Here is a 16471-nt window from a genome sequence, read left to right as displayed (position 1 = left end):
GGTTTACTGGGTGGCCTGATTGAATTCTGCAACATAGTTCTCAGTGAGCTTAATTATTTATTGAGATATAGTGCAGAGTGGGCCCTTTCAGCCCTTCAAGCTGTGCTTCCCAGCAATCCCCCAATTTAATCCTAGCCTAATCACGGGACAATTTACAATAACCAATTAACCTACCAACCCATACGACTTTGCACTGTGGGAGGAAACCGGAGCACCCGGAGGAAACCCATGCGGTCACGGGGAGGACGTACAAACTCCTTACAGGCAGCGGCGGGAATTGAACCCAAGTTGCCTGTAACGTAAAACTTTGTGCTAACCACTGTGCTACCAACTTTCACTTCCATGCCTTGCCCAGGTTATTGAGATGCAAGAAATCTGCTCTCAACTCAAGAGGTACAGGCCCTCCCCAGAACACAACAAATGCTGCAAACCATACAGCTTGGAAGTTGGAAATGGGGTCACACAGCAGTACATATTAAAACCAACTAAGGGCAGCATGTAGTTAAAGCAGGGTATTTAACTTAATCGTTCTGATATTACCACATACCGAGTTTCCACATGGTAGGAGATACCTGTGGCCCCACAGCAGCTGGCAGATCCATGCTGCTAGCCTCCCAATGCTTGCTCGTACATAAAGGACGTTCATAACCTAGGGAAGACCTGTGCATCCCCAGTGATAGGGTTTGTGGAACTGAAGAGCTTAGGCCTCTACAGAACAGCTGCCTTCAGGATACGGCAGGAGAAAAGAACACCTTTGCATTAATAGTAATGAAATTAACTGAGCTGTTGCCAATCTCTGACATCATTCTGCTGAAAAGCTGAATAGCCTTTTTCCCCGCTTGCACTGTAAATCTGCAAGACGGCTTTGACATTGGGCAGGTAATGAACAGACACAACTGTGCCAGGGCTCTTTCAGTGATTTGAATACGTACATTCCTGTATGACACGTTTCAGTCATTAGTCAGGCCAGCACACTACTATCAGTACAGAGATAAGAAAGTCAGTCTACTAATGTTGCATGCCTGTTGTTACTTAACACAAGTCTGGTCAAATTTGTGATCCAACAGCCAAATTAACCTCCACAAAGGCAAACAATAGAATTCAACGCCATAACCACTGTTGGGTCACAAATTTGACTAAAGACTCATGCTAAGTACAAGAAGACGTGCAGATTTAAAAATATAATTCAGAGATATAAGATAGCCTAATTTAGAGGAAGGTTGCCCTATTCTCCTCCAAGTGCCACAATTTAAGGGGGAAATGTAAGCCTTGGATGGAACTAAGGAAGATAAAACGTGCCTGAGATTTGCCAGAACGTTGTTGAAATATGTTAGTTCTATTCCTGGAGTTCCTTTTATAGAGGATGAAACAATCGGGACTGCCAATTCTGTGACATCGCCAACAGAGTCTATTCTAGAGAATGGTGAGTGGGAGAGACACATCAATAACAACCTGCACATATGCAGCAACTCTACACAAAAAAAGCATTCCAGGACACTGTGCTAGAGTATTCCTGTAATGTGTGAATCTATTTCTTTTAGAGCAACGCTCCCCCACCCCACCAGGCACTGATCTGTTGTCTATGCATGCAAATAGTTCTCTCTCTCTCTCCAATATCAATACAGCAGTTAAAGCCTTCTCCTGTGTGCGTGTTTTTATTTAGTCGATACGTAGTTGTCTGCAGACACAACAATTCCAACAAAATTTGATACGGGTCTACAAAGAGATTTCTAAACAAGTGACGTATGCTTAGTCATAGGTGGTTTAAAAAGTGTGGGAAGAGAGGGAGGGAGAAATTGAGACACCTGAGGCAGAAACTCCATAACTTACAGCCTAGGCAACTGGAAGTACACCCAGCAAAGTCAAAGCAGCTAATCCAGAGGATGTATAGGAGCCAGAAGCTGAGGCTAGAAGGTTTAGAGTCATAAAAAACTACAGCACAAAAAAAGGCCCTTCTGCTCACCTAGTCCATGCCGAACAATTTAGACTGACCTTGCACCAGAACCATAGCCCTCCCATACCCCTCCCATCCATGTACCAATCTAAACTTCTCTTAAACGTTGAAATCGAAATCACAACCACCACTTGCGCTAGCAGTTTGTTCCACACTTTCGCCAATCTCTGAATATAGAAGTTTCCCCTCATGTTCCCCTTAAACTTATCACCTTTCACCCTTAACCCATGACCTCTAGTTGTAGTTTCACACAATCTCAGTGGGAAAAGCCTGCTTGCATGTACCCTATCTATACCCCTCATAATCTTGTATACCTCTATCAGACAGGCGGTCACAAAACAAGGAACCCGAAAGAACCCAATTACAAAAAATAAGACCAAACCTCCTTGCAGTGCCCACAGAGAAAGAGAAAAAAACACTAAACAAATCATATAAACAATAGAAGCGAGCAACAACAGGATTCCAAACCAATTTGAGTCCTTAGATGCAAATCCCCAGAGCAGCCTGGAGTAGACCCAAACCCTCAGTATTCAGTTCATCATATCAGCGGGGCAAGTCGCCGCAAAGTTCACAGACATGAAGCACTGCAGCCAGGGGCAGTCTCACAGACTCAGTGTCGTAGAGAGAGAAGTCCCCAGCCTATCCGGCCCAGCATTCAAGTTGTCCAAACCTTACACCTGCAGCCGGCAAATGGCTCTGGGCCTAGATTTCACTGCTGAAGGAACTGTACTCGACCTCTCCAAATCGGTTCTACAGCCAGCGTGATCCAACCACATCAGACTCTTGACAGCCAGCCTTTCCAGTCCATACAGGCCAGCATCTGGATTGTCCAAAACAGAGGATTGCAGCTCGCATTAGGACCAGGGCCTCGCCATGGTGTGGTGAATCACTCCGGGCCTTGAACTCACTGCCCATCAATTTGCTCCGGGCCTGGAATTCGCTGCCGAAGAAGCCATTCTCGACCTCTCCAATTTGGGTCGGCACTTAGAGCGATCCACCCTTGTACATGTGTTAGTTGGTCGGCATTGGAGCTCCTCAGTCCCATCTTCTCCCCTCCGAATCATTCACTCCAACCAGCGGTGCGTTGATTTTCTAGCACACCAGCAGGGTGCAACCCGCAAATCCGATTTGCCTTCGCTCGCTTCTTCATTGCTTGAAGTGATAGTTTACCACAATTTACTTCAAAAAATAGTTTTAATAATCAATTTAATTAAATTCCTTTGCTTTCGATCTACCAGTGACCTGTTGTATGTCTTCAGCAGGGCCATCTTAAAGTGGAAGTTTTAAACAAAAGGGATTGCTAATTACCGTTAGAAGGGTTAACAAGATGTTGCATGTGGGGTCTGAATACAAAACAAGATGATTTCAGAGCCATTTAACTTAAAGAAATGCCACTGAATGGAAAGATCAGTGACAACAGTCTTTATGCAGCACTTGAGTTCAGTTAACTGGATCCATTATTCTTACTTTTAATAAAGGAAGAGAGTTTTGGACAAAAAGTCAACATCTTTCATTCAGGCTGACATCACAACTGTGTCCGAAGATCAACATCTGCTGAATGTTATCTGGAGTGTTTCTCCTGAAGAATTGAGGAGTATTGAAAATGGAACATTGAGAAATTGGGAAAGCTTCGTCAAGGGATTCAAAGAGCTAACTCAACGACCACAGAAGAACTCACTGAGATGCACCTAATGGGCTCCTGGATCGGCTGCAGTGGACTCACTTTTGTGAACTTCAGTTCTGAATGTTATCCGCTTACTTTGTTTGCATGATTTGCTTTTATTTGCACTTTGGGTGTTGGACGGACTTTTATTTAAAGGGCTCAATTGGCGTTCTTTGTTTTATTGCACCATATAAGGAGACAAAATTCAAGGTTTTAAAAGAGTACACATAATTTGATACTAGATGTACTTTGAACTTTGAAAGCATCCTACCTGGATGCAAAACAACTTGGTCAGGCAACTGCTCAGGATGTGACTGCAAGAAATTGCAGAGTTCTGGACACAAAGCTCGGCACATTACAGAAACCAGCCTCCCCTCCACTGACCCTGCCTGTACATCTCGCTTCCTCAGCACAGCAGCCAGCATAATCAAAGATCCCACACACCCTAGTTATTCTCTCTCTCTCTTCCATAGGGCAGAAGATGCTAAAGACTGAAAGCACCCGGCTTGAACAACAGATTCTATCCCATTGTTACAAGATTATTGAATGGATTTGCAGCAAAGTTTTTCACCATACCTCAGTAAATATGACAATAATAAATCAATTTAACAACCACTGAGCCTGGGATGTTCTGGTCAAAATGCCTCACAATGTCAGAGGGTTATGGTATTTGATTTTGCATGAGTAGCTAGCCCAGATACAATGGACTGGGTGGTCTCCATTCTGAACAGCATGTGACCTGCGCACCACACACTGCACATCACGTGATGCAGCCGGGAAGGCAACGCGGAGGAGATGGCCGAGCCACTGCCTCACATCTCCTCCAAATCTGGGTTCAATCCTGACCTCCGGTTCTGCCTACGCAGAGCTTAAATATTATCAGCGCTCCAGTTCCCTTAACAACCCGAAGACCTTGAAGACTGTAAGTTCTGTCTCATTTGTAGGTAAATGGTAGAATTAGGGTGGAGTTGTTCAGAATTTGAGGAGGATTAGAATCATTGGCGGCTTTATGGTTAGTATAAATCACGGGCTGAATGGCCTACTTCTGTGCTGAATGATAGTAAGCTCCAGGAGACATTTTAAAGCAACCCTACACTTAGATAAGTCCTTCAGGATTATTAACATTATGTGACACTTACAAGATCATTTAAACAGTATTTCAAATTTGACAATGACATAAATATGTCTTCAAGCTGATGCAAGGTTAAATTTGAGTTGTACCTGGAATTTATCCCCCACCCCCCCATATACACACACACACACACACACACACACACACACGCACGCACGCACGCAGTCAAATGCACTTTCAGATAAAGGGGCAGAATACCTGGAATCTTTCAAAGGCCAATGGATACTGTGGTTTTGGAGTTCGGCGGTTGGCAAGAAGACTCTGATCTGTGTAGATATTCTTATTTCTGTGTAGGTTTAATGTAGGGGTTCCCAACCTTTTCTATGCCATGGACCAATACCATTAAGCAAAGGGTCCATGGACCCCGGGTTAGGAACTCCTGCTTGAATACATTGCTGCTCATAATCTATCCAAGTGTAACGTAATTAGTTATTAACTCTAATTTCTAACTACTAGAGGTCTAACACCATGCGGAAAAAAGCATCTGATAGACACTTTAAGGATCCTACCAATCATTTTAATGCCCCAAATATCCTCAGAACCACAAGGAAACATACAAAAATAAAACCTTCAAAACAATCCCTGATTTATCATCAAGCCATGACTGAATCACCGAAGTGATTGCTCTCAGCTTAAATGACAACTGATTAAAAGCGCACATGTAATATATCACAGTATCATCTATTTTTTTGCATTAAAAAAATAGGAAAACATATTTGGTCTGGCAACACTTTACATCTGTCCGCTGACAAATATATTTAACACGAGTAACTTCCTGAGCAAAATGCAGGAGGTGCTCCGTGATGTCTGTGGGGGGCAAAGGGATAATCGGCATTCTGATGCAAAACAATGATTATCCCTTTGCCTCCACAGATGTTGCTGAGTACCTCCAGCAGTTTGCTTTTTGCTTCAGATTCCAGCATCCACAGCTTCAGGTGTCTCTGAATGCATGAGCACTTCATTATCCATCACAACATTACAACAGAGTCTCCAGACGAATCATCAGCAAATGGAATATCCCCAGAATGAGGCAATGTTGCTCTGTTGCTTTGACAGGTACTGTGCAACAAAGGCGTTGCTGCATCCCCTGCACTCTCCTCCTGATCAGGGACATCTGTGGTGATATACCTTTCTTCCAGGTTCAAGGTCCCATGGACTTCTACGGTAACAGTGGCCTCTGCACATTCCCGGCTGCATGAGGCAACTTCAGTGGGATCAGACAAGTCTATATCACAAAAAGCATCTTCAGTCAACTGTCTCTTCTCTGCTGAAATTCCTGTGTTAACATAGATGATGTCTTCCCTGCCCTGGATTTTGGGCAAACCGTCAAGAACTTTAGAGAGAACGGATTTCAAATCAGAAAATGTAGGCCTGTCTACAGGGTCCATCCGCCAACAGGAGTACATAATGTCATACCTATAAGTAAAAAGGTAAAAGTTAGTTAAAAGATTTTAACCAAATACTATCATCATCATCAAGTTATATGTCTTTTTGACCATGATTGCTCTTGGCAAATTTTTCGACAGAAGTGATTTGCCATTGCCTTCTTCCGGGCAGTGTCTTTAGAAATCGGGTGACCCAGCCTTTATCAATACTCTTCCGAGATTGCTGGCCTGGTGTCAGCAGTCGCGTAACCAGGATTGATGATAAGCACCAGCTGCTCCCATGGCTTCACGTGACCCTGATCAGAGGTCGGGTGGGGGGAGGTGAGGGGCTACCTTACTCAAAGGTCACCTGCAGGCTAGCGGAGGGAAAGAGGGCCTTACATCTCCTTTGGTAGAGACGTATCTCCACCCTGTCACCAAATACCAGCTATGGCAATTTCCAATTATCCAGTCTCACTGGAGGAAGATCCAGTCCAACAGGTGCAGACCTGTTCAGGATATCCTGGTTTTCACTGGGATTTTATCCAGAATGGCCTGTAGATAAAGGAGCAATTGGTCAGGCTGGGCTTATCCTCCCTGGAGGCCGAGGGGGTGACTGTGGAAGGGCTTATAAAATTAAACGGGGGGCCATAGATATGATGGGTCGGCCAGTGGTGTAGTGGTATCAGCACTGGACTTCGCGGTGGATGGTCCTGAGTTCGAATCCAGCTAGGTCCCAACCTGGGTAGCGGCAGCATCTGCGTGAAAAAATGGCCTGGCAATCCTCTTCTATATCTTGCCACAAAAACCCTCTGGATAACTACACCAGGGTTGCCATGAGTTGACGGCGACTCGACAGCACTCAGCAACAACACAGACAGGATATACAGAGAATAGATTCACAAGGACAGAGGTCCCTAGCACCAGAGGGCAGAGGATTAAGACTTAATCTGGAAAGGGAGAAATCCAAAAAAAGGTCTGGGAGGTGTTTTACACAGGGGGTGGTAAATATCTGGAACAAGCTGCCAGAGGTGGTGTTAGAGGCAGATACAATTACAACATTTAAAAGGCAATAGGACGGGTACTAGATAGAAAGGAGCAGGGCGATAAGGCCAAAGCATGCAAATAGAATTAGTGCTAGTAGTTATTACGGTCAGATGGACTAAACGGGCTGCAGGAGCTTCATTCTGTGCTGTATAATTCAATGATTCTACAACAGCCACAGTATTATTTTGTCCACATTATAAAAAATACCCATGCTTTATCAGAAAGGCGACTGGAATAATTGCCTATGCCACCAGGTCCTCCAAGAGGATCAAAATTCTGACACAACTCTCAAGTTAATTGGGAATTAGATTACTTAAAATAAAATTAATGAAAGGCAAAAAGATATTTGGGACACATTTGTGTGAGATCCTCACACTCACAGGAGCTGCCGTGGAGGTGCAGTTCGAATTTCTGCGATCGCTCTGTCAATGGTTCATTTGACTAATGTGGTGCAGCTGATGGAAGATAATCTCGAAGGGAACGCTGGTGCTCAGTAAGGCAAGAGCACAGTGGTGATTGACAATATATCCACACTCTAGATATACTGGATGTCAAATACTCTTTATACTGTATTACCATATATAACATAGGAAAAGGCCCTTTGATCCACAATGCCTGTGCCCAAGCTGGTGTGGTCTTTCATTAATTCCATCTTGGCTGCTATTCTATTTTGTTGAGTATACCTACAAGAAAATGAATTTCAGGGTTGTATATGGTGACATATATGAACTTTGAATGTTGAAAGGCATAGACAGAGTGGATGTGGGGAGGATGTTTCCTTTGGTGGAGGAGTCCAGCACAGAGGGCACAGCCTCAGAATACAGGGATGTCCATTTTCAACGGAGGTGAGGAGGAATTCCTTTGACCAGAGGGAGGTGAATCTGTGGAATTTGTTGCCACAGGCGGCTGTGGAGGCCAGGTCATTGGGTGCACTTAAGGCGGAAGTTGATAGGCTTTTGATGAGTCAGGGCGTGAAAGATTACAGGGAGAAGGCAGGAGAATGGGGAAAGGAGAAGGAAATAAATCAGCCATAATGAAATGGTGGAACAGTCTTGATGGGAGAAACGGCCTAGTTCTGCTCCTATGTCTTATGATGCCAAATTAAACTAAAACTTCCTGCTTACACATGATCTAAATTCCTCCATTCCAAGACACATAGTCATACATCTATCTACAAGTCACCTGAAGCTACTGTCACATCTGCTTTCACCAATATATTTGACAGCAGATTCTAGACAGCTACAACTCTGCAAAAAAACTTGCTTTGCACATCCCTGGGGTAAAAGATTCCGGCTGTCTATCCTAACTATCATTTTCTAAACTTTTATCTGATCTCTCCTCAGCCTCCAGTTCTCCACAGTAAACAATCCTAATTTGTCCAAACGCTCCTTACAGCAAACATATTCTAATCCGAAGAGCATCTTAGTACTTAGTAATCTTTTTCTCCACCCTCTCCATAGCCTCCACATCCTTCCTGTAATGGGGTGGCCAGTACTGCACGCAATACTCCATACACAACCTCATCAAAGTTTTGCACAAATGCATCATGACTTCTGATTCTTATACTGTATGGCCCCAGAAATTAAGGCAAGCCTGCCAAATGCCCTCTTACCTGTTGAGGGCCTTCATTGGTCGGGGTCAACCACGGAGGTTGCGTCTTGCTGTGTACGTGATACGCAAGACAGGGTAGTATGAAATGGAGAATGAGTTGTCCATGTAGCAGGGTCTCCATCTCCACGCAGCTGATGAATCCAAAGGAACGCCGCAGACCCATACAGTTGGCACCAGCGCTGCCGCAGAAGTTGCCAGTCAGTGCTGAACTCAACTTTACCAAGCAGCACACACAAAATGCTGGTGGAACGCAGCAGGCCAGGCAGCATCTATAGGAAGAGGTACAGTTGACTCGTGAGTCCTGACGATGGGTCTCAGCCCGAAATGTTGACTGTACCTCTTCCTATAGATGTTGCCTGGCCTGCTGCATTCCACCAGCATTTTGTGCGTTGCTTGAATTTCCAGCATCTGCAGATTTCCTTGTGTTCAACTTTACCACTTTATTTGCATTGCAATTTTCAGGGAGGTTAGGAATACCTTGGGTTAGGAGGTTACAGTAATCAAGGACACGGTTGTGCAAGGTACTCACACTTCATCCAGACAGTCCGAAGGCTGTTTTAGTCTGTGATTTGCTTGCAGATACTCATAAATTTCGTGATTCTGAATGCCTGGGTAAGGAGTCATCCCCCGGGTAACTATCTCCCACATCGTAATGCCGAATGCCCACTAAAAGTATACAAAAAGGCATCATTAAAATTGTTTACCACGGTTCAGAAGATAAGGAAAATCTACAGCTATGCTGAAAACCTAGAGGTACCCATAGTCAAAACAAGTTAACGCATGACCTGACACTTATAAAAGTAAGTGGAGACACAAGAGTCTAAAGATGATGGTACTAGAGCAATTATCTGATGGAAGAGCTCAGCAGGTCAAGTAGCAGTTGAGGAAAAGAACTGCTGACATCTTGAGTCAAAAACCCACATCAGGTCAAATGACAATATTAATGTTTCCAACAATGCTTGCACTTAGCAGTTTTCTTATTTCTTGTGTTTTAAATCTATTGGTATTTAAAATTCTTATCATTAGCTCTGAGATTTCCCTACAATTATGAAAATTTCATTTGGCACCATGGTGTCAGCAGAAAGCTGGAGGCACTCTGGTTCTTGCTGTAGAAATCAAGGCAACTGCAGTTGGAGGTAAAATTTGTGGAATTTTCTTTAAAAAGCACTGATATTGACTACAGCAGAAGGAATTTCCAACCAATCCACAGCAACATTTCGTAACAAAACAGTGACAATCCCACCCGCAACATGTGGTGACAGCAGAATAGCTGTGTGATTCAAATTATGTGCATAATACAAGTTCCATCAGGAAATTTTGAGCAACACACGCAAAATGCTGGAGGAATGCAGCAGGTCAGTCAGCATCTATGGAGGGGAATGAACAGTCGATGACTTGGGCTGAGACTCTTTATCAGAACTGAAAAGGAAGGGTGACTGGGGGACCACTCTGTCGTTTGCCTGACTGCCCTTAAGCATTAATTTGTACATGCTACATTAATCCCATTTTATTTTCCATGCATTCCCATCAACTCCCTTCAGATTTTATTAAGGACGTAAACACTGGAGACATTTTACAATGGCTAATTAACCAGGCAACCCATGCTTTTAGGGTGTGGAAGGAAACTAGAATATCCGGAGGAAATGCTTGCAGTCACAGAGGGAGTGTTCAAACACCAAGCCAGAGATCAGGATTGAACCACAGCGACTAGAGCTGTGAGAATGCAGCCACTACTTCAAATTGGCTGGATGTTTCGTCCATAAAGAGAACAATGCCACCTGGTGACTCTTTTTTTGGCCCTTTGCTTGCAAATGTTTTGTCACCATATGAGAGGACATCTTCAGTACATGGTTAATTGTGGTGTCTTCTAAATGCTTGGCCTTTAAATACTACTTAATCAGTTCATAGGTCGTCTTTACAAAAACTCGATTGTGATGTGGGAAGGAAGTCTCATTGCTGATTGGTTGCGTGGCGAACTTTGTGTGCCGTGGTCTGGAATTTTGCCTGCATTGGCTCATAAATCGGATTGAGGTCTACAGGTCTGGTAACAGAACGTGCCTTCTCTTTGCTCAAGGAGAAAAACAGTGGCCAAAAAACTTCCCAGAAGCATGGGGAGAAATAAAAAGAAACAGAAATTGGATATCAAAGAAAATGCTGTGAGGGGGTAACTAAATACAAATCATACATGTAAGGGGTTTCGTCTTTTATGTTACTGTGTAGGCTAATTAAAATGGCTTCTTTGTTATGTTATACTTAGGAATGCTTCTTTGCTTTGTTAAACGCTGAGAAAGTCCTTCCCGCTAGCAGTTTGTTTTGTATTATCTATTGATATGAGGACGAATGAACCAATTGGGACAGTTGTTATGTTTTTGGTGTATTTGAAGATACTGTATGCGCGGGGTTTTGGGGCAGAAGGTGGGAGAGAAAGACAGAGGATGGACCAGGTGCTGTGAGTCTGCTGACGGGGTCGGATCCCCAGAAGGGCGTTCGGTGAGGAGAGGAGACAGAGACGGACTCATGTGGAGCGTCTGGTCGACCACCGTTGTTGGTCCCAAGTGACCGGTCGAGGTGGTCCGAAGGGTCGCAGGGTGAAGAAGAGGGGTCTTGAGCTCCAACTGTTTTGTGCACAAAGAGATTGAACTTTGATAAGTGTGGCGCCTTTTATTTTCCTTTTATATTTTATTCTTTGTTAATTATATAGTTCCAGTAATATCTATAAACTGTAAATCATTTAATTGTATCTGGTGTATTGTCTGTTATTTGGGCGGGGTGGGGTACATCACACAGCATCCACACAAACTAATTACCCAGTTTGGCAGGGCCGAGGGCTGTTTCCCTAGACGACAGTGAGCCGAGCGACCCTGAGGGTGGCTGGGGGGTTACATACAAATGGCAAGTAATGGATTTATGGAATTTCCTTTAGAAAGTTGATAGATTTGTTGGGGTACTTTTTGAGGAAGTAATTAGTATAAAAAGTAGGGGCAAAAGAGTCAGAGTATTTGGACCATGAGGTTTTCATCGTTGAACATAATTAGAGTACATGATTCGGGGCAATGTACTGACGTCCAATGGAAGAAAGGAGACAGAAGAAAGCAATTCCTATAGAATATAAGTCCTTAGATAAAAAAGTTAAAAGCTTATGTCAAAAAGCCAAAGAAGAGTGGTTAAATCAGGAATGTGAGCAAATAGAAAGAATCCCTATTACTGATCCGAAAAGGTTACACCAACAAATCAAGAATATCATTGGTAAAAAGCTCCTCCGTTCTTCAGGTGGATGTTTGAAAGCAAAGGATGGTACCATTATCATGGAAAAGATGAGATTATGAACAGATAGATTGAGTATATTCAGGAATTGTTTGAAGACGATCGAGGTGAAAAACCAGAAATTAAGAAAAACATTGAGGGTCCAAGTATTTTAAAATCTGAAGTTCGTAATGCAATAAATAAGATGGAGAAAGGAAAGGCAGCAGGTCCTGATGAATTAGTAATAGAACAAATTATTGCCCAGAACATCTTTAGGGAGCGGTATCTCAGAAGATGGGAGGCAATCAAGTGCAATATATCCTAAGTACAGTACGTTGATGATGCAGTTAGTCAGCAATGTTGAGGAAGGTATTTCGGGAGGATATAAACAGGACCTTGAATGGACGAGGAGAAGACAGATGAAGTAAAATATGGTAAAAATTGAGATAATCAAATTAGTATGAAAAGTAAAGGCATTAAAATAGTGGGAGATTAGTGGAAATGAAGGAACTTGGCCATTGTGCCAATTATATGGAGCTCTGCTATGATTATATCAGAATATTGTGTACCGGTCTGCTAAAACTTGTTACAGAGGGAACACAACAAAGGCTCAGCACACTAATTCCTGGAATGGCTACTTTGACATACAAGGGGAGGTTAGGCAGACCAGGCCTGTACTTGCAAATTTAGAAGAATGAGGGTGATCTAACTGACATATAGAAAATTGCTGCGGGGGGGGAGGGGTTTGTCAAGGTAGATGCAAGATTTGATGTTTCACTAGGATGGGGTTCTACTACCAGGTTTCACTGCTGCAAATGAAGGTTGGCTCTTCAGGACAGAAAATAAGCTTCTTCATGCAAACTCTCCAATACGTGGAATAGCTGCTCAGATCGTAGATCTAGAAATGGGCAACCTCCACTTATTGAAACAGAAACTGTCCTTGACAACCTGGGAGAATTACTGGTGCTGTCAGTGCTGGCTTTGCTCACACTCTCTGAGTGCGTGGGCTAAAGTGGGAATACTATAACTGGGTTCTTGATGATTGGTAAGAGCCAGTGGGCAGAAGGTTCTTTTCTGTGCTGTACGGTGAAAGCTCACTGAATGCCAGAATAGGCTTGAATGGTCAAATGGCATTTCTCTCCCTACACTGTTGGCTGAACACTACTTCACTGTTCCTCTAGGTGAGGACAAGGAGAACCCTATTCCTAGTGGGGTGGCGGGAGGATGGAGTGAGAGCAGATGTGCATGAAATGGGGGAGATGCGTTTCACAGCAGAGTTGATGGTGGAGGAAGAGAAGCCTCTTTCTTTAAAAAAGGAGGACATCTCCCTCGTCCTGGAATGAAAAGCCTCATCCTGAGAGCAGTTGTGGTGGAGAGGAGGAATTGCGAGAAGGGGATGGCATTTTTGCAAGAGACAGGGTGAGAAGAGTATTAGTCCAGATAGCTGTGAGAGTCAGTAGGCTTATAGTAGACATCAGTAGATAAGCTGTCTCCAGAGATAGAGACAGAAAGATCTAGAAAGGGGAGGGAGGTAACTTTATCCACTCAGGGGATCTCCCATCCACTGCTCCCAACCTTATAGTTCCCACACCCTGCACTTCCCATTTCTACCTCCTACCCAAGATCCACAAACCTGCCTGTCCAGGTAGACCCATTGTCTCAGCTTGCTCCTGCCCCACCGAACTTGTTTCTGCATACCTCGACACTGTTTTATCCCCCCTTGTTCAATCCCTTCCTACCTACGTTCCTGGCACTTCTCACGCTCTGAAACTTTTCGATGATTTTAAGTTCCCTGGCCCCCACCGCTTTATTTTCACCATGGGATGTCCAGTCCCTATATACTTCCATCCCCCATCAGGAAGGTCTCAAAGCCCTCCGCTTCTTTTTGGATTCCAGACCTAACCAGTTCCCCTCTACCACCACTCTGCTCCATCTAGCGGAATTAGTCCTTACTCGTAATAATTACTCCTTTGGCTCCTCTCACTTCCTCCAAACTAAAGGTGTAGCCATGGGCACCCGTATGGGTCCCAGCTATGCCTGCCTTTTTAAGCAACACACATCAAAGTTGCTGGTGAACGCAGCAGGCCAGGCAGCATCTCTAGGAAGAGGTACAGTCGACGTTTCAGGCCGAGACCCTTCGTCAGGACTAACTGAAGGAAGAGTTAGTAAGAGATTTGAAAGTGGGAGGGGGAGGGGGAGATCCAAAATGACAGGAGGGAGAGGGGTGGAGCCAAGAGCTGGACAGGTGATTGGCAAAGGGGATATGAGAGGATCATGGGACAGGAGGCCTGGGGAGAAAGACAAGTGGCGGGGGGGGGGAACGCAGAGGATGGGCAAGGGGTATAGTCAGAGGGACAGAGGGAGAAAAAGAAGAGTGAGAGAAATAATGTGCGTATAAAAATAAATAACGGATGGGGTACGAGGGGGAGGTGGGGCATTAGCGGAAGTTAGAGAAGTCAATGTTCATGCCATCAGGTTGGAGGCTACCCAGACGGAATATAAGGTGTTGTTCCTCCAACCTGAGTGTGGCTTCATCTTTACAGTAGAGGAGGCCGTGGATAGACATATCAGAATGGGAATGGGATGTGGAATTAAAATATGTGGCCACTGGGAGATCCTGCTTTCTCTGGCGGACAGAGCGTAGGTGTTCAGCAAAGCGGTCTCCCAGTCTGCGTCGGGTCTCGCCAATAGATAGAAGGCCACATCGGGAGCACCGGACGCAGTATATCACCCCAGCCGACTCACAGGTGAAGTGTCGCCTCACCTGGAAGGACTGTCTGGGGCCCTGAATGGTGGTAAGGGAGGAAGTGTAAGGGCATGTGTAGCACTGGTTCCGCTTACATGGATAAGTGCCAGGAGGGAGATCAGTGGGGAGGGATGGGGGGGACGAATGGACAAAGGAGTCGCGTAGGGAGCAATCCCTGTGGAAATCGGGGGTGGGGGGGAAGGAAAGACCTATTGTCTCAGCTTTCTCCTGCCCCACCGAACTCATTTCTGCATACCTCGACACGGTTTTATCCCTCCTTGTTCAATCCCTTCCTACCTATGTTCGTGACACTTCTCACACTCTTAAACTTATCTATGATTTTAAGTTCCCTGGCCCCCACCGCTTTATTTTCACCTTGGATGTCCAGTCCCTATATACTTCCATCCCCCATCAGGAAGGTCTCAAAGCTCTACGCTTCTTTTTGGATTCCAGACCCAATCAGTTCCCCTCTACCACCACTCTGCTCCGTCTAGCGGAATTAGTCCTTACTCTTAATAATTTCTCCTTTGGCTCCTCCCACTTCCTCCAAACTAAAGGTGTAGCTATGGGCACCCGTATGGGTCCTAGCTATGCCTGCCTTTATGCTGGGTTTGTGGAACAATCTATGTTTCGTGCCTATTCTGGTATCTGTCCCCCACTTTTCCTTCACTACATCAACGACTGCATTGGCGCTGCTTCCTGCACGCATGCTGAGCTCGTTGACTTTATTAACTTTGCCTCCACTTTCACCCTGCCCTCAAGTTTACCTGGTCCATTTCTGACACCTCCCTCCCCTTTCTAGATCTTTCTGTCTCTGTCTCTGGAGACAGCTTATCCACTGATGTCTACTATAAGCCTCCTGACTCTCACAGCTATCTGGACTATTCCTCTTCTCACCCTGTCTCTTGCAAAAATGCCATCCCCTTCTCGCAATTCCTCCATCTCCACCGCACCTGCTCTCAGGATGAGGCTTTTCATTCCAGGACGAGGGAGATGTCCTCCTTTTTTAAAGAAAGGGGCTTCCCTTCCTCCACTATCAACTCTGCTCTCAAATGCATCTCCCCCATTTCACGCATATCTGCTCTCACTCCATCCTCCCGCCACCCCACTAGGAATAGGGTTCCCCTGGTCCTCACCTACCACTCCACCAGCCTCCGGGTCCAACATATTATTCTCCGTAACTTCCGCCACCTCCAACGGGATCCCACCACTAAGCACATCTTTCCCTCCCCCCCCTCTGCTTTCTGCAGGGATCGTTCCCTACGCGACTCCCTTGTCTATTCGTCCCCCCCATCCCTTCCCACTGATCTCCCTCCTGGCACTTATCCTTGTAAGAGGAACAAGTGCTACACATGCCCTTACACTTCCTCCCTTACCACCATTCAGGGCCCCAAGATGAGTCCTTCCAGATGAGGCGACACTTCGCCTGTGAGTCGGCTGGGGTGATATACTGCGTCCGGTGCTCCCGATGTGGCCTTCTATATATTGGCGAGACCTGATGCAGACTGGGAGACCGCTTTACTGAACACCTACGCTCTGTCCGCCAGAGAAAGCAGGATCTCCCAGTGGCCACACGTTTTAATTCCACATCCCATTCCCATTCTGACATGTCTATCCACGGCCTCCCCTACTGTAAAGATGAAGCCACACTCAGGTTGGAGGAACAACACATTATATTCCGTCTGGGTAGCCTCCAACCTGATGGCATGAA

General features: G+C 45.0%; 1 protein-coding gene across 1 annotated transcript in view; it reads right to left on the bottom strand.

The window, feature by feature from the left end:
- Positions 1-2044: 2044 nt before the first annotated feature.
- mertka (c-mer proto-oncogene tyrosine kinase a) overlaps positions 2045-16471 on the bottom strand; it is a 175630-nt gene continuing 161203 nt past the window's right edge. The window contains exons 18-19 of the mRNA XM_063040701.1: positions 9301-9437; positions 2045-6165 (exon numbers count right to left, since the gene is read on the bottom strand). Coding sequence (XP_062896771.1) covers positions 5718-6165; positions 9301-9437 — 585 coding nt within the window. The 3' untranslated portion in view covers positions 2045-5717. The remainder of the gene's footprint in view (positions 6166-9300; positions 9438-16471) is intronic.

The sequence above is a fragment of the Mobula hypostoma genome, chromosome 2, assembly GCF_963921235.1.
Source record: "Mobula hypostoma chromosome 2, sMobHyp1.1, whole genome shotgun sequence".
Lineage (NCBI taxonomy): Eukaryota > Metazoa > Chordata > Chondrichthyes > Myliobatiformes > Myliobatidae > Mobula > Mobula hypostoma.
The sequence above is the reverse complement of the archived record's forward strand: the minus strand, read 5'-3'. Positions and strand labels throughout refer to the sequence as shown.